We start from the raw sequence: 18,853 nt of genomic DNA on the forward strand, positions 1-18,853 counted from the left end.
GTAGGGGGTGAAAAAAAGCTGGTCCCCAAAAGCAAGAATGACTACAATCAGCCCACCCAGTAGGTCCTGGGCCACTACTGAAAACCTTCAGACCTGCTCTTTCTCTTCTTACGTCAGGTTCTTTGAATGTGAACGACGGTGTGATGCGGACCCATGCTGCACTGGTTTTGGATTTCTAAATGTTTCCCAGTTAAAAGGTAATAATAGTAACAGCTCCCTCTCCCCTGCTCACAGCACTCTACGGTTTAGAAAATACATTCACATCTATGCTCTTATCAAACCCTCAGGGCCTCCTCTCTGTGAGAAGGGAGAAGCAATCCTTGTTCACAGATAAGGAAGTGGGGGCTTAGAGAGGGCAACTGGCTAGTAAATGTGGTGGCTGAGACTTGGCTCCTAGTCCAGCAATCATCACTTTACATGTGCAGTTCTCTCTGGCCAAACTTCCTTCCTTCCACTCTTGGCTTAGCTATCTTTTGTTCATCTTTCAACACTTGGGTCAAGCAGCTTGGTGAACTTTGGATCCATTTGTGTGATATGTATTTAATGCTTGGTTCATTCCCTTACTAGTGTGTGATTCTGGAAAAGTCACTTAATCTCCCTGAGCCTCTATTTCCTCCTCATCTGTATATAGGGCTACCAAAACTGCCTTCCTCATAAGGTTATGTGAAGACCAAGTGAAGCAATACCAACAGAGACCTAGCATAGCCCTGGGCACATGATAGGTACTTGATAAGTATTAGCCACCTCTATCCCTTTGCTCTTAGATCAGAGGCTCCTTGAGTTCAGGTACCAGGTTTTTCAGCAGTGGCTGAGATAGTATCTGAAATATAGTGGTATATCCCAAATATCTGCTGAACAATGAACTTGCAGAATTTTTCTCATTTATTAGACTCTTCCATTGTATTCAGTTTCCTGATTGTGTTTTTTTTTTTCTTTTTTTCACCCCAGGAGGAGAGGTGACATGTCTCACTCTGAACAGCCTGGGACTTCAGATGTGCAGTGAGGAGAATGGAGGAGCCTGGCGCATTTTGGACTGTGGCTCTCCTGACATTGAAGTCCACACCTATCCCTTTGGATGGTACCAGAAGCCCAGTAAGTAGCTTTCCCTTGACAGCTATATGGGCATCTTTAGTTAACTATTTCCCAGTCATGCATTAAGACAGTGTTCTTGGGTTGGTAAGTAGGTTAGTCAAGATTCATTGGGTTCAAGCAACAGAAATGGATTCTGTTTAACTAAAGCATACAAGAAACTTATTGGAAGTCTGCTCATTGACTCAAAGGAAGGATGAGCAAGTAGGTCTCAGTAAAAATGGAAATGGACCATTTCCATGGACATATGTAGCAGAAACAAATGGACAACTTCTTCAGTGTGCCATGATCATCATTAATCTGCTTCATAGGGTTTAGTAGTTATATTCAACCTTTAAATTCGAGGGGGAGAGTTTGGTCCCATCTGGGCTTAGTCAATACACTGCCAGAGGGAGAGTGGGGCAGCTTGACAGTGCCAACAAGACTGTATGCACTAAGATAGGGGATGTTCCTCAAACAATAGTGAAGGCATTGTTGCTGGACAGGGAAAATTAATAGATGTAGACTCTAGCACATTCCCTTGGTTTTCTTACCTTGACAATCAAGACAATGTAGCACATGGTAGTCCCATGGAGGAAAACGGGGGCAACCAACGTGTATTTGACAACGCATATAGAGTTAGGACTTCAAGGCCAAGGCAGCATTGACCCAACGTGGGTCCTTAAGGTATGATTCTGATTATATCTGGGCACGTTTTAGGAGCTCAATTTGAAATTGATGAAGGAATGAATGAATGGCATTTACAGTGTGACATAAAAGTTCCTGGACTCAGATAAGGAGACGTTAGCGTTATTCAAACTCTGTCATCTACTTACTATGGGTTTGTCTTTAGGAAAGTCACACCACTTCTTCAGGTTTTCCATTGGTGAAAATAGCGAATGAGACTCATTGTGATTCTGTCACCGCTTACATCACAGGTGTTTATGGTATGGATAGATTTGGGGAATATTGGGCAGCCACATGGAAACTAGACATCTTCACCCTGTGTCCCAGAAGCAAATTCACAAAGATGCCCCAGACCCAAAAAGATGGAACACCCTGTGTTCAGTTAGGAGGAGTCAAATTAGAGAGAGGCTGAGCTGAGGTTTAGTATTTCCAACTTCTCCCACTAGTGGCTTCCTTGTTAGTTTCAGAGTAAATATACGGTGAATTCTGGCTCTTACTTAGCTTGCCCTGGAAAATAGAGTCATGGACTGTCTGATCTGGAAGGGGTCTTCGAGATCCCTACCTTTGATCTTCACATTTTTTTGGGGGGTGGGGGTGTGTTTTGCTCTTGTCGCCCAGGGTGCAATGGCGCGATCTCGGCTCACTGCAACCTCCGCCTCCTGGGTTCAAGCGATTTGCCTGCCTCAGCCTCCCGCGTAGCTGGGATTACAGGCACCCACCACCATGCCCAGCTAATTTTTGTATTTTCAGTAGAGACGGGGTTTCACCATGTTGGCCAGGGTGGTCTCGAACTCCTGACCTCAGGTGATCCACCTCCCTCAGCCTCCCAAAGTGCTGGGATTACAGGCGTGAGCCACCGCACCCAGCCACATTCTTTATATCATCCAATATAACCCTTTGCCCAAAGTAGGCAAAGAGAGAAGAAATTACATTCTTCATATGCCTGCTGTTTCAGACCATGCTGGATTTACATAGGTTGTACCATTTAATACTCATAATACTCCTGCAGAGTAGGTATTGTTTCTTCCATTTTAAGGTGAGAAGAGTGCAGCATAGAAAGTTGAATTGCTTGACCCAAACCACACAGGTGGTAGGAAACAGAGGCAGGCTTCAGGCCCAGACCTGATGGCCCCAAACTTGTTCTCCTTTCCTTTACGATGTTGCCTCCTGCCAAGTCTTTCACATCCCATAAATGACTAGACAGGAAAATGTCTAGATACCTTTCCTGACTGGCTTTCCCCCAACTCAATTGATTAACAGGAAATTGACTAATACATTGAAAATAAGAAATACTAATAAAGTAATAAATCAAACCAGGTGGTGGTTTGGTGCCTTATTCCATAGCCATATCCAACCTGAAAGGTCCAGATGCAGCTCCCATGCAGGATCTGGCCCTCAGCCCTTGCTCATGAGCCTACCCATTCTTTGTGTGTGCCTCAACTTCATGGAGGATGTTTCTGGAGTTAATTATTACCAGTTTGAATGGAATCTTTGTGCTGGTGTCTACCTTCAGCATCCTGTGATTTGATCTGAATTTACTCTATTGGCTTTTTATTTCATTTTAACATCTGAAATTATTTTAGGAGAAACATCAGGATTGTATAATGAAATATCCTCAGTGGGTTTCTATTAAAGGAATAATGTTCCATATATAACAGTTTCCCTGCTTTAACTCATAGATGAAGGGAGAAAATACCTGCCCAGGTCTTTGGCCCCAAAGGAGACCCAATGCCAGCACTGGCTATTTGGGGGACTTCAGAACTGAGCTCTCACCTCTCACTTCCCCCCATCTGTCCTCTCACCTCCTTACCTTACCAAAGTCTTAAAAATGTCATTTTCCATCTTCATATTACTCATGGAAGAATTGGGTAAAAAGAAGCTTAAGAAGTAATTCATTTGTTCAGAAGTAATGAGAATCAGACCAGAGTGTTACAACATCTTGACAGGAGTTGGCAGGGGAAGGAACCAAGGTACTCATTGTCCCAACTTATTCCATCTGTTCTTTTTCTTTTCATCTGACTGCACAGATCATTAACTTTTTCCAGCATATATTCTGTGGGGTCAGTCTGGGGACTCGACTCAGGAGTTTTGACCAGAAACTTAGAGCAGGGAATTAAAAATTCACAGAGGGGTTCTTATTCAACCAACATTGACTGAGCATCAATCATACCTGGGGGTCCTCTGGCATTACCAGTATAACCTCTATGTATTGGGCTCGTACTGTATGCCTGGCTGGATTCCAAACACTTTGCATGCACTGTCTCACTTAATTCTCACACCCGTGTATCATAAGGAAATAGAGGCTCAGAGAGGTTGTCACTTACGGTCACCAGAAAGTAAATCAGAGTTAGAATTTGGACACAAGTCTTTCTGACTCTAAATCACTATGTTGTGTGATTGAACGTGAAAAAGCCATGATTTCTCTTTTGCAGTCACTCGTAGTCTAAGAAGGAGTTACAAATTATAAATAAATAAAACATTCTTGTGCTGGGTCTCTCTTACCATAAATTTTTCGACTTTACTGAGTGTCTGTTTTCAGCTATATACTGTGCTGGGCACTGTGGAAAGTGAGATTAATAAGATATATTCATTTTCCTTAGACATAGTCTAGTGAGGAAGATATGAGGAAATATGATTAAATATAGCAGAAGAGATGAAATACTAGAACACTTATCAGTAAAGTGTCACGGGAACATAGGAGAAAGAAATTGTGCTTAGGAGGCGTCTTAGTCCATTTTGTGCTGCTGTAACAGAATACCACAGACTAGGTAATTTATAATAAACAGAAATTTATTGGCTCTCAGTTCTGGAGACTGGAGAGTCAAATATCAAGGAGCCAGCATCTATCAAAGGCCTTGTTGCTATGTCATTCCATGGGGAAAGGCAGAAGAGCAAAGAAAAGAAAGGGAACCAAACTTGCCATTTTATAATGTTGTTAGTCCCACCCATGAGGGGTCTGCCTCATAAAGGTTTCACCTCTTATTACTGTTGCAATGGCAATTTAATTTCAGCATGAGTTTTAGAGGGGACAAACAATGAAACCATAGAGGAAGTGTGGAAGCCTGTTGCTGGAAGGTTCCTAGGGGCCCTCCTTTTGGCCTAAGGTCCAGCTCCTGCAATCTCCTCGGCCCACGCGGGTGGTCTTTCACAGTGTGCACTGCCTGCTCTCAGTGTCTGGGTGCCTGGGGAGAGAAGTGACAAGTGCTACAATGTCATTAGACTCTCATTCTTCCATCCATGGCCCCTGAGCAGCAAACACCATGGGATGCACATGGCTTATGGGTGTTCTGGTGTAAGTGGCTCCATGGTTCTCATTTCAGAACAGAAGGAGGAGGACTGGCTGTCACAAGGTTGTGTTGACATGGTGTGATTTGACTCTCCAGCAGAGCAGGACAAGGTTCTTTTTCCCTTACGTTGTCTTCATCAAATAGAAGTGGGTGGTGGGATAAGTCTTAAGACTTTATGGATTATTTCCTCTTAAGACCTAGGTGGAGAAGGGGAACCTTACTTAAGGAGACTGGTTTAATGAATTAGAATATTCTCACAGCTGGGCCATGTTGACCAGCAAGAAACCATCTTTTGATGTATGATATAGTTTGAGCCAAAACATCTTATTTGCTGAGTTCTGAACATTAGTATGGTCTTGAATTCCATGTTCTCTAGTTAACAAAACCACACCAGTATACTGATGTAAAATCCCAGCACTGAAGCTGACGTTGTCATTACTTTTTTCCCCACTCTTAGCTTTGTATTAGGTAATTACATACATAATAGTAGGAAGTAGCCTCAATGGGACTCGGAAAGTCTGCCTAGAGACAGGAATCCCTGGGCCTGAGCCTTGCAGGGTGAATAGGATCCTCTCCTTCACCTCTCTGTCAGCACTGGCACATGAGACAAACATTTTTACCAAGGATTTGATGAATATTTTCAATAATAGATTTTGGCCTTGCTTCAAGTCCATGGTTTGGTCCGTTAGTGTGGTGACATCTATACTGAGTGATGACTATGAGCCCATTAACACTGTGTATTAGTCTATTTTCATGCTGCTGATAAAGGCATACCTGAGACTGGGTAATTTATAAAAGAAAGGTTTAACAGGACTTACGGTTCCACATGGCTGAGGAAGCCTCACAATCGTGGTGGAAGGCAAGCAGAAGCAAGTCACATCTTACATGAATGGCAGCAGGCAAAGAGAGAAATTGTGCAGGGAAATTCCCGTTTTTAAAACCATCAGATCTTGTGAGACCCAGTCACTGTCATGAGAACAACACGGGAAAGACCCACTCCCATGATTGAATCATCTCTCACCAGTCCCTCCCACAACATGTGGGAATTATGGGATCTACAAGATGAGATTTGGGTGGGGACACAGAGCCAAACCGTATCACACTTGGTCCCCTGTTTCTGAGGAACTGCCACTAGGACCAATTAGGAACTGAGATTTATTGAGTTCCTACTATATGCCAAACGCTTTGGAAGCACAGAGGTTAGAAGTCCCTGCCCACAAAGGGTTGACAGTCTGGCTAAGGAGACAGATGTTAAGGAAAACAGATCTTTCTTAATCACTTACTGTATGTCAGACCGTGTTCATCCATTGCTATATCAGCATTGCTATAAAGGAGTATCCAAGACTCGGTCATTTATAAAGAAAAGAGGTTTACTTGGCTCATGGTTCTGCAGGCTGTGCAAGCTTGGCATCAGCATCTGCCCAGCTTCTGGAGAGGCCTTAGGAAGCTTTTACTTATGGCAGAAGGTGCAGGGGAAGCAGACCTGTCACATGATGAGAGTGAGAGAAAGAGAGAGGGAACAAGACAGAGGGGGTGCCAGGCTCTTTTAAACACTACTTCTTGTGTGAACTCATAGAGCAAGAATTCACTCATTACTGCGAGGACAGCACCAAGCCATTCATGACGGATCCATCCCCATGACCCAAACACCTCCCACCAGGATCACCTCCAACACTGGAGGTCACATTTCAACATGAGATTTAGAGGGGACACACCTCCAAACCGTGTCACAGACACTACTCTAAAGGCATTCCTTGTATCAACTCACACTCCCTGAGGAGGGTGCTATTCTCCTCCCCATCCTCAGGAGATAATCATTCTCTCCAATCAGAGAATTACACCGTGATGTGACTTGTATTACTGTAGTGGGATACCAGGGGAGAGGTAGGGGGTTGGGGGTGCTTCTTTAGAGCATGAGAGAGGAACAGGAAATTCTGTTCTACAAGGGATTATACAAAAGTGACTCCAGTTGAAAGCTGGATATAGAGAAAGGGAAGTGGGGTGAAGGAGCAGTGGCCACTGACTAGCCATAGGCAGTCGGTAGAGAGGAGGTAGCATGTCCCTGCCCTTACAGACCTCACAGCCTCAGAGGCAGAGACCTGCACGCATGGACAACTGCAACATAACCTTCTTACAGGGCTGTGGTCACAGATCAAAGGACAGCAGAGTCTCCCAGCATTCAGAAAGAGAAAAGCACAGACCTAGTGCAGCAGAGCACCAAGAGGAGCGTCCAAAGAGCCTGCAGCCATGGGTCTTCTGATTCTGCTATGAGCAGAGTTCAGAAGTGAGCAGAAAGTTCCACGCATCTTAGCACAGAATTGCAGAGTCTCAGGCTAAGCAATTGTGAATGCAAATGAGACTGTTTGCAGCCCCTTCCTGGCAGTAGAGCCAGAGAGGAACTGTTCTAAGCCTCCAGAGGACAAGGGTATAAGTGCTGAGGTGAGGTGGGGGTGGTGCATGGAATAAGGGGCTGCTCTGTGGTTAAGCAGTACCCCAGAGCCCAGGGCTTCCTGGAAGGGGTGGGCCTCTGGGGCATTGGGACTTCTGTTCTTTGAAGAGAACTAGGGCTGCCCATCTTATCTGCAGCTGTGCATTGTCTGCAAATGGGGCAAGATCTGTTTACAAAGTCAAATGTAACTTCTAGAAAAGAGAGTTGAAGCCTCATAGTTCCTGTCTTCTGCTAAGCAAATGTTTTTGGACCCTGTTGCAATTCTAGATGTAAGAATCTGGAAAGGAAATGACAAGCTCTTCTAATTATGTGTCTCTGCAACCCACATAGAAACTTCCATATGTAGGTAGCAATTTACTGTAGAATCTATTCTTTATCATCATTCACATCCCATGAACAGCTTCTTAACCTTTTACTAAGCATAAAGTCTGCTCCTGGAACTAGGCTAGCATTTGGCATGCAGTATCTCCTTTAATTCCCTACAATCTGATGAGGTAAGGGCTACTGTTATTCCATGCAGTGCTGTGCTGGCAAATATGTTACAACTGATGAAGTGGGAGTAAGAGCTATTTTTTACTCACAACATTTCCGATTCCACATCTGTAGGGTATTTTGCCCCAACACCAACTAATTCTTCAACCCTCTGGACCAGTGATTCAATTCAATTCAGACACTAACTACCTGGATTTAAAGTCAGACCCTATAGGTTGTCTCAGTCCCAGAAGACTGCCCCCAACTTCAGATACCCATCACAAGCCCTGAGCCTCCTGCACTTCTGACCATATAAATTGGGGGTTGACATGACCTCCTCCTTGGGGTCAATAATTTGCTAGAATGGCTCCCAGGACTCAGGGAAACCACTAACTATTAAAGTTTTATTATAAAGGATACAACTCAGAAGCAGCCAAAAGGAGGGGCTGCATAGAACAAGGGGGTCGGGGGAGGAGCCTCCACACCCTTTTTTAGGTGCCCCACCCTCCCAGCACCTCTGTGTGTTCATCAACTCAGAAGCTCTCCAAGCCTGGTTGCTGAGGGGACTTAAGAAGGTTCCATCATGTGTGAGAATTGAGTAAGTCATTGGCACTTGGTCAATGAACTCAATCTCCAGCCATTCTCTTCTTCCTGGAGGTAGGGGAGTGGGACTGAGAGTTCTAATCCTCTACTCTTGCCTTGGTCTTTGTGGCAACTAGTCCTCCTTCTTAAGCTATCTAGGGGCCTCCAACCGCCAGTCATCCTATCAGCAGACAAAAAGATATTTTTGTCACTCTGGAGATCCCAAGGGACTCAAAAGCTCTTGACTTCGAGGCTCCTTCCCCAGCCCCCTTGTCCTATGCACTCCTTCCTTTTGGCTGTTTCTGAGTTGTATCCTTTATAATAAAACTTAATTACTAAGTGTTTCCCTGTGTCCTGGGAGCCATTCTAGCAAATTATTGACCCCAAGGAGGAAGTCATGGAGACCCCCAATTTATAGCTGGTTAGTCAGAAGTACAGATAAAATATTCTAATAAAAGATGCTTATATCACTGCCATCATTCAGGAAATTATGAGGGTATTAGGAGCTCTGTGCCAGGAACTGAGATGAAGACCAAATGTGTATTTCTTATTATATGACAGTAACACAAGTGGTTGCCATTTCCCATGGTGTGAATCCTCCCATGATGGCTGATTTCAGGCTGCTAACTTGCTGCTTCTGAAAGCAGAGGTGGGAAGGAGCATGCACAATGGCTGCTGGGAGCCTTTGTGAGTTGGCTTCTGCACACCACTGCATGAATCCCAGGAAGGCTAGCATTCATCTGTTTAAATGGGTATAAATTAGCTGAGAAACTTTCCCAAGGTTACACAGTAAGGTTCATAGTAGGAGCGTCCCCTCTGGAATTTTTAGCCCTCCCAGGGACTGAGGGTGTTGAGGTTTTCAGTGCCCTAGGGGCAGGGAAGCTGAGGATTCTCAGGACTCATCTCAGTCCTGTACAATAAAGAAGATCCCACGCAAAGGCTGATAATGCCTGTTACTTTTTCTCACTGATGGTGGGTGTGAAAGGAAAGGAAAGCAACAGCAGCAGAACTGTGTGGTAAATGCTCTGCTGACGTGAGACGTGTGGTAATCCCTCCAGTGAATGTGCTGTAGCTCACACCACCATTCTCAGTGTTCAACATTTATGTAATTGCCAGTGTTCAATCAGTATTGGGAAATGTTTCCTTCACAAACAGAGCTTGCTTTGAATTTCAAAGTAAATTTCTAGGAGCAGAATTGCTGGATCCAAGGGTGTGGACATTTGAATGCCCTCAACATAGATAGTCAAATTATTCTCTGAAGATTGCACTCTCGGGAACATGGTTCTGAGTCTCTTCTAGGAAGAACAAACATTTTAAACAGGTGAAAACAGGGTGACAAGTATCAAGCTGGCCAGTTGGGTGTAGTGGAACATGGGGGTACTTAAGAGCAATTGTGAGTTATATGAGGAGCTCCCAGAATGTGAGATGACAGAAGCCTTAGGTCAGTGTGGATCAGCAGCAACCACAGCGCTGGGGAACTTGCTAGAAATGTAAACCTCAGATCCCATCCCAGACCTGCCAAATCAGACACTCTGGGGTGGGACCCAGCAAGGTGTATGTTGTCATGCCCTCCAGGTAATTTGGAGGTCTGCCAAAGTTTGAGATCTGGTGCCTTAGAATGATAGTAGCAGGTGCTTCCAGACAGATGATGCCAAGCAGAAAAAGACACAATAGAGCTGAAGGCTCTAGAACCCAGAGAGGCTGGGACTTGGCATACCTGACCAAAGTGAAGAAGGCAGAGAAGAAGTTGGATGTAAGGGGACCCATGCAAGGACTTTGGGACCAGAGTAGAGCATGACTCTGACCCATGGCTTTTCATGGAGGCACATAGGAACAAAAGGCAAGGCAAGAGTGTATTATTGTTAAAGGGCAGTATTAAGAGTGAATCATAGGATATATTGAATGTTTGCTAAATGATCAAAGCTGCACCAGTATCAGCTCATCTAAGCTTCACAACCCTAAGAGAGGCACTGTTATTATGCCCATTTTATAGACAAGGAAACTAAGGACAGAGAGTTTGAGTAATTTGCTCGAGGTTACACAGCAGAAAAGCAGCAAACCAATCTTGTCTGGGACCACTGACCCGGGAGTCCTTACTTTTGACTCCTGGCCATGCTACATTGCCGCAGCTCCCCGTGAGCAAGGAGATCCCATGTATGGTTCTAGTTTGGGCCATCGGAGATAAAAGAGTGATGAAGATTTAGATTTGTTCAGTAAAGGAAGAAAAGGGAAAAGAAGATAATTTGCATTTGTGTGTCACATACTGGGTATGAATGGTTCTTCATTCAGTTTTTACATCGTCGTCATTTTATCAATGCTGAAACTGAAAATAGAGGAAGTTAGAAGACTTGTCACTCTACGCTGCTTCCAAGTGATCTGTTGAGGTCCATATCCAGTCTGTCTGCCTTCAAAGTCCAGGCTGCCACCATGCTGTGCTGCTTGCTATTAGCAGCTGGCTTTTGCTGAGCTGGTATCTTATGCCTGGCACAGCACCAAAAGTAATACATTCTGTTATCTCCTGTAATTTTGTTATAATTCTCCAGGTAGGTAGTACTATCCTCATTGTACAGATGTGAAAACTGAGGCCCAGAAAGGATAAGAGCCTCGCCCAGTTCACAGAGTCAGTAAGTGATAGTGGCTGGCATTGTGTTGTTTCCCACACGTCTCTGCTCTCTGGTCTCTGGGACAGAGTAGGACTGCACTTCCTCACCCTTGATCTCATTCCTAGCTTTGGTCAATGTCATGAGGAAAGAAGTGATGTGTGTCACTTCTAGGCAAAAGCTCTAAGAGCAAGACTGAAATAAATCTGCTGCATTCGCTTTGCCCTGCATGGCAATTATTGAAACTTGGGGCAAGAAGCTTCCTTTTTCAGCCTGGTCCTTGAGAGAGGATAACATAGAGTGAAGCCCCCAGCCTCTCTGCAGTAGGCAGGTAGTGCAAGGAGAGGGATCCTGAACTTTCTAAGCCACTTATGTGTTGAGATTATTTGTTAGCTCAGCATCATCCAGCCCACCCTGACTGATACAGGTTGGGACAGGCTATCTGTCTTCCAAGTCCAATTTCATGATCACCATCTTGTACTTCTATTAATGCCTTCTGAACTCGATGATACCAAGAGGGTAGAAAAGAACTAAACGTCTGTTTTTTCCTTTTCAGTTGCTCAAAATAATGCTCCCAGTTTTTGCCCTTCGGTTGTTCTGCCTTCCCTCACAGAGAAAGGTAAGTTCGTTGTTTTTTTGATCTCTCGGTTGAGAGCACTGCCTCATTCATCTTCTTTTTCCTCTTCCCTCTTGCTTTTGTACAGTAGTTGATAGCTTGCACATCACTCTTATTATTTCCAGCTCCTATGAATTAGACACATGTATAAGGAGGGTGAGTGCCAGCAACATGCCAGCTTTGCAGATAAGAAAACTGACTCATGGAAATGAAATGATTTGTGAAAATAATGTGGCTGATTGAAGCAGAGTAAGACTTAAGTCGGGCTCTCCCAGTTTTCATTTTAAGGATTATTTTGCCCTATCGAGTAATGACTAGACACACAATCCGGAGGCAATGTCAAGAATGGTGTTATTTATGGCCAAAGAGGGAAAGAAGTCAGCTCCTTGTTAGTGCAAAAGAGTTGGAGCTTACAGTTATCAGCCACCCTGGGCAGCACGGTGACATCTAACAATGAAACGCTAGCCCTGAGTCCAGGAGCCCAGGTGCCCGGGAGCCCGGTAGCATAGCCTGGACCCAGGCTGCCCTTGCTCCTGCCCATCCCAGTGACCCTCCTCACAACACACGTTATTTAGCATGAAGCAGCAGGAAGTGCAGAGAGGTGGGGTGCAGTGGGGACATCTGGATGTTCTAGATGGGGGTGAGGTGGAAGGGTCACTACAGCACGGGCCTTACTGCACCGTCCCCTTTTCTGCTTCCCTTTGTCAGGAAATGAGAGGCTCAGCGTGGGCTCCAGATACTGCTCAGCCAAGAGGCCAAGCGACGTTAATTCCTGTCCTGTGACATGATGTCTACGGGACCCTAGACATCTGTCATTATGGCCATGATGGCCCTGGCTGGAGAGACAGAATATAGCTCATGTAGGAGGAAATTATTTAAAACCAGGGCTGTTGCTAAAAGTATAAAAATGTCTTTTACTCATATATGTTATTAGTTTCCCTCAGTCAGTTAAAATAGCTAACTTTGGAGAACACATTATATATAAAGTTTTGAGCCTTCTGTAGAAACTGTGTATGCTAAGCACTTTGCATTCATGACAGATGTTAGCTTCCTGAAATGCTGCGAGGCTGGTGTTGTTATTGCCATGTCACAGAAGGTGGATTAGGGCTTAGAGACAGAATAAGTTGCCCAAGACCAAACAGATCATACATGTCCTAGCCAGATTTTGGTCAAAATTGATTTTGAATTTTATCAAGTTAATGTACAGACACAGTTGAAATAATCAAAAAGTCCCAAAAGATTGATGGTTTAAAAAGCAAAATAGGCCGGGTGCAGTGGCTCACACCTGTAATCTCAGCACTTTGGGAGGCTGAGGTGGGTGGATCACGAGGTCAGGAGTTCGAGACCGGCCTGACTAATATGGTGAAACCCCGTCTCTACTAAAAATACAAAAATGAGCCAGGCGTAGTGGCATGCGCCTGTAGTCCCAGCTACTTGGGAGGCTGAGGCAGGAGAATCGCTTGAACCCGGGAGGCAGAGGTTGCAGTGAGCCGAGATCATACTGTACTCCAGCCTGAGCAACAGAGCCTCCGTCTAAAAAAAAAAACAAAAAAACAAATGAATTCCCTCTGTCATCTCTACTCATCTGCCACTCCCACTCCTAGTAGCCCCAACTTTCAACTCCTTTAACTACTTTTTTTACTTTTTTTCTTATCCTGGCCTCTGTGTTTCTAAGTTACAGTTGGCCCTCTGTATGTGAGTTCCATAGCCATGTATTCAATGACACATAGATCAAAAATAATCAGAAAATAAAATTCCAAAAAATTCTATAATGCAAAACTTGAATTTGCTGTGCGTCAAGTACTACATTGAATCCATGCAGACAAAGCTGTGTGTAGGCATTGTATTAGATAGTTTAAGTAATCTAGAGATGATTAAAGTATACAGAGGATGTGTGTGAGTTATACGCAAATGCTACACCATTCTGTTTAAGAGACTTGAGCACCTGTGAATTTTGGTAGCCATGGGTGGGAGGGGTCCTGGAACCAGTTACCCATGGAATCCCACTGTTCCTTGATTTGTCAACTTCAGAAGTGACTGTTCACTTCTTGCCTTGATAGAGACTTAGCTCTCTGTCTCTTTTATCACCTCTTTTACAATTTTCCTCCTTTATCCACAAAATATATTAATATCGAGATTTGGGGTTGAAACAAGAGTAAATCATTATTATGGCCATGTAAATATGGTTCACCACAGAGCCATGTTACAATTGTCAAGATTTTCAGGTATCCTCCTGTCACACTCTATCCCTGTTGTACCCCTGTCCTCTGCAGCACCTGCTTCCTGCTCACCAAAGCCCTGGGGAGCTGCAGGTCTTGTACGTGCTTCCTTCTGTAGGCACTGGGGCACTGCTTGTGCCTCTCTGCCGAGTCAGTTAACAAGTCTCCGTCTCCCATTCTTCACTTAACGGTGTTTGAAGTCCCTCATCTGCTGTCTGCTCCTTGTGTTTCCTTTTTTCCTTGTTCTTTTTTTGTTATCTTTGTGGGTTTAGATGCTTATTTTCCTTTACTTCATTTTATAGGGGATTGTGGAGGGAGAGAGGATAAAGGGCAGTATTTAATTCAAAACAATGCTATAGTATTTTTTCAAAACTGTTGAACGTTTAATGAAAATTCATTTTGTCTTCAGCACTGTGCTAAGCATTTAAACTTCATATGAACCTCAAGAGACAGGTCCTGTTATAATATTTGTTAGCTGTAGAAAGTTCAAATAATGCAGAAATATAGTACGAAAATCACAGTTATTTAGAAGTTACCTGTGTCAGTTAACCTGTGTTTATTTTTTCAATCTTTTTAGGCTCTCTGGTCTGATATCATTGTAATCTCTATTTATAATGTTGCACTTTTCAGTTGTTTTTACCTAATATTGCATTATATATGTATCTCCAAATTGTTACATATCTCTCTAAATCATGCATTCATGCAGGCATGTGTATATGAAATCACTCATTCACTGAGTCTTCTATGTTCCTACTCTCATGATGCTCACCTTCTAGTGATGAACAACAAACAAGCAAGGATATTGTTCACAGAGATAGCTGTCCTGTTATTCCACCAGTTCACTAGTCTATTTCTTTATCTTTGGGCATTTAATTGTTTATTATTCTTCATCATTATAAAAATAGCAAAATGAACTACTTGGTACCTAAAATTTCCTCCAGAAGTCCAGGTTATTTCCTGGGGTAAGATTCACCAAAGTGGAATTATTGGGCTTGAGAAATATACATTTTAAGACCCTAAATTTTTATTGCCAAATTAGTCTCAAACAGTTGTTGCTAGTTGCATACTTACCAGACGTAAATTAAAGTGCTTTTTTGCTTTTGATATATTTGTGATCCTTAAGTTTTATCACTAAAAAATTATTTATTAAATTTATAGATAAAGAGTGCTTTGATGTCAAATACTATTGTTAAAGATGCATAAACCAAAGCATAACTTCTCTGGGTGATTTTACAATGCTTCCACTCTGTTTTTGCTAAACATTTATGTTACTGACATGTGAATTACCTACAAAAGAAGAAAAAAGGATGGCGCATTGAGCATGTCCTTTCACAATACACACAGCCTATGGGTCTGAGTAGATGTTTCCAAGGTGGAATGAGATGTCACAGTGCTTGTAAGCATTAACAAGTATGACTTAAAAGCATAGAAATGTCAGAGCCAACATCCTATCTGTGTGTTAAAGTTCCCAAATTGGAACTAAGAATTTTGGCATGTTCCTTTGATGTGAATCAGAGGGAGGGGATAATTCTGCCTTCAGGGTGTAGAAATGTCATTGTGTCGTTCTGACATGAATTGTGAGGGTGTGTCTATATGTGTATGTGTACATGTACAGGCGCGTATGCACTGTGTGTATGCAAAATACTCATCTTTATGTACTTTCTATTCAGGGAGAAAAGGAAATATTTCTTAAATATCAAATATTTAGAAGTCATGTAATAGTCACAAGAAATTTAGGTTTATAGTGAGGTCTGTTTTTCAAGTAAGGCAACTGAAATTAAATGACTGAGCTGGGATTTGAACCCACATCTGTATGGACCCTTTCAGAGTTAGATAAGATTACTTGGTTGAGTTTCTAAAATAGATTAGCAAAGATGAGCTTTTGAGTCTAGACTTGTCTGGAGACCTAATCTCTTGACTTCATTTCTTTTATGAGCGTGCGTGCGTGTGTGTGTGTGTATAAGCTGACCATTCAAAGTCTACTTCAAAAAAAGAATTCTTTGCACATGCAAACCCTTCTCTCTGGAAAGGCTTTCTAAAACTCACCTGCCTGCTGAACTCCTGGTGCCTTCGAACCAGCTAGTGTGTTAGAAACCTTCCCTAGAGCGACAGAAACGCAGTGTATAGAGCAGCCCTTATCACATAGTATGTACTCAAGACAGGTCCATGAGATTTCAGAAGTCTCCTCCATCTGCACACCATCCCCACTGACCAATCAGGGGAGCAGAATTCTTTCTTTGAAGTAGACTTTGAATGGGTAGCTTATACACACACACACACACACACACACAGATACACACACTAAATGAAGCTAAGCAATTAGATCTCCAGACAAGTCTAGACTCAAGAGTCCATCTGCACAGTGGAATTGTTCCTGGGCTGCAGTGGGATACTGAAAAGGTTCCCCCAGATTCACCGTAGACAGGCAGGAAAAGCGCCACAAATATATTATGACCAAACTGTGACATAGAGGACGAGTATGCATCTGTTATATGGCCAAGAGGAGAAGGGACAGTGTCTGAGGCAGAGGGCACTGCTTGTGTGGAAGCATGGGGACATGCATCAGTAAGGCTCAGGCAGGGCCATGCAAGTAGCTCAGTGTTGCAGGACCAGCAGGTGCAGAAGAGGACAGGGTCCAAAGTGTAAAGTGCGTTGGATACTGCAGATCCTTGCAGGGCTTGAAGCAGTGGAACAATGATCTTTAAAACTATGTAAAGGCTTTCACTTTGCACTATCATGAGAGTGCTTTGGTGGATGACAAGCTAGATTTTGAGAAAGTGTGGACAATTATATCATCTGTGTATTGTGTGCAGTTGTACTCTTTGGAGAAAAATTGTTTTACAAAACAAGTGAAATAGTAAAGATACCATTTTGTTCATAAGACAAATGTACACTGCATCTCAAAAGGCTCACACCAGCCAAGCCAGCAAGGCTGCTGCAGGTTAGCTAGAGTTATCTTCTCGCGTGTTGGAGCCTGCCTGTGTGATCATCGCACCCCTCCCCTGCTTCCGAAATGTGGGATCTCCTAAGGGTTTATTCCCAGGACAACTGACATTCAGCTTACATTCCCTTTCAGCAACTTTTCTCTTAGGGGTGTGTATTAGTTCATTTTCGTGTTGCTGATCAAGACATACCCGAGACTGGGCAGTTTACAGAAGAAAGAGGTTTAATTGGATTCACAGCTCCATGTGGCTGGGGAGGCCTCACAATCATGGCAGAAGACAAGGAGGAACAAGTCACATCTTACGTGGATGGCAGCAGGCAGAGAGAGCTTGTGCAGGTAAACTCCTGTTTTTAAAAGCCATCAGATGTCCTGAGACTTATTCACTATCATGAGAACAGCACAGGAAAGACCTGCCCGCATGACTCAGTCATCTCCCACCGGGTCCCTCCCACAACGTGTGGGAATTACAGGAGCTACAAGGTGAGATTTGGGTAGGACACAGAGCCAAACCATATCAAGGTGCTACTGAATTAAATTTACTATTTGGATTGAAAGCCAGGGAAAACACAGAATATTTATTTAGGATTTTGTCCTCTCCATTCTATGTGTGTTTCACATGAATACTTCAACATACCATTTGGAAAATGCTCTTGTCCTTGACTTTGAGCCCTTTTGAGCAACGGGTGCAGCGCAGGTTGCTGCTGGCAGAGCGGACTGTGAAGAAGGTTGCAGCTGAGAGGTGCGAGGTGGAGCGAGGAGAGATGTCTCGTTACAGTTTGTCCTGCTCAGCTTTCCAGCACCTCTCTCCTGACCTCATCCTGGAGCTCAGTGAGAGGGACAAAGCCTGAGTTCAGGACAGATGGAAACAGCAGTGGCTGCCCCAACAGCTTTTGAACCACGCAATGAAAGGGAATCAACTTTGTCTGCTTGGCCTCCGTCCTGTGCCTTTGCCTGCGCCCGTGGGTTGATGGAATTCACTTGATCTTTTCTGCAAATGTTTTTCATTAAGCTGGAAACAGAGTCCTGTGATCCTAAAAAATGTCAGCACCGGCGGGAAGCATGTACACCATCTAAGTGAGGAAGCAATACGACATCACAGTGCAGCACTTCGGCTTTGAGGTCCATCTGGCCAGATTTCACAGCCTCTTGATGCCCCTGCTTGCCCCTGTAAGATGAAAATAATGGTGAAATATAAGCAATATCAGTCCAGCAGGATTTGTTGAAGAGCAAATAAAGTATAATGTTCAGCATGGAATTTGCTGTAGAGCAGGTGTTCAAGAAACATCAGCAATAATTCTCAAGTCCAAACCGCTTTACAGAGGAGGAAACTGAGGCAGAGAGTGTGTAACTTCCCCACATGACAACCAGTTAAAGCTGAGCTATACAATTATATATATGTACATATCCACACAGACATATATATAGTCGCACACACACTTTTTATGGATAACTGTTATTAAGGGAAAGAGTTTGCTAATAGCTCTATCATCTTTTGCTCTTATTTTTAGTTGACATATAATAATTTTACCTTTTTATGAGATACAGAGGGATATCTTAATACACGTATACAATGCATAATGATCAGACCAGGGCAATCAGCATATCCGTCGCCTCAAATATTTATCATTTCTTTGTGCTGGGAACATTCCAAACCCTCTCTTCTAGAGTTTTCAAAATATACACTAATTGTTAGCCATCCTTCCACTACAGTGCTACACAACTGTAGGAATCATTCTTCCCATCCCCCTGAAACCGCATACCCTTAACTAACCTCCCTGTCTCCTCCCCCTCCTCTGAACTTCCCAACCTCTAATGACCACACACAATCATATATTTTAAAAATTCCTATTCATGGAATGACTAAATCACCATGAGCCAGTCACCATGCTAAATGCTTTCTATATTTTAGTCTTCACAACTGCCCTACAAG

At 43.5% G+C, this 18,853-nt stretch overlaps 1 protein-coding gene across 1 annotated transcript in view; it reads left to right on the forward strand.

Annotated features, from left to right (window-relative positions):
• TG (thyroglobulin) overlaps positions 1–18,853 on the forward strand; it is a 273,399-nt gene that overhangs the window by 106,780 nt on the left and 147,766 nt on the right. Inside the window, exons 33-35 of the mRNA XM_008001584.3 lie at positions 118–197; positions 949–1,092; positions 11,701–11,763. Coding sequence (XP_007999775.3) covers positions 118–197; positions 949–1,092; positions 11,701–11,763 — 287 coding nt within the window. The remainder of the gene's footprint in view (positions 1–117; positions 198–948; positions 1,093–11,700; positions 11,764–18,853) is intronic.

Source organism: Chlorocebus sabaeus, chromosome 8, assembly GCF_047675955.1.
Source record: "Chlorocebus sabaeus isolate Y175 chromosome 8, mChlSab1.0.hap1, whole genome shotgun sequence".
Taxonomy (NCBI): Eukaryota; Metazoa; Chordata; class Mammalia; order Primates; family Cercopithecidae; genus Chlorocebus; species Chlorocebus sabaeus.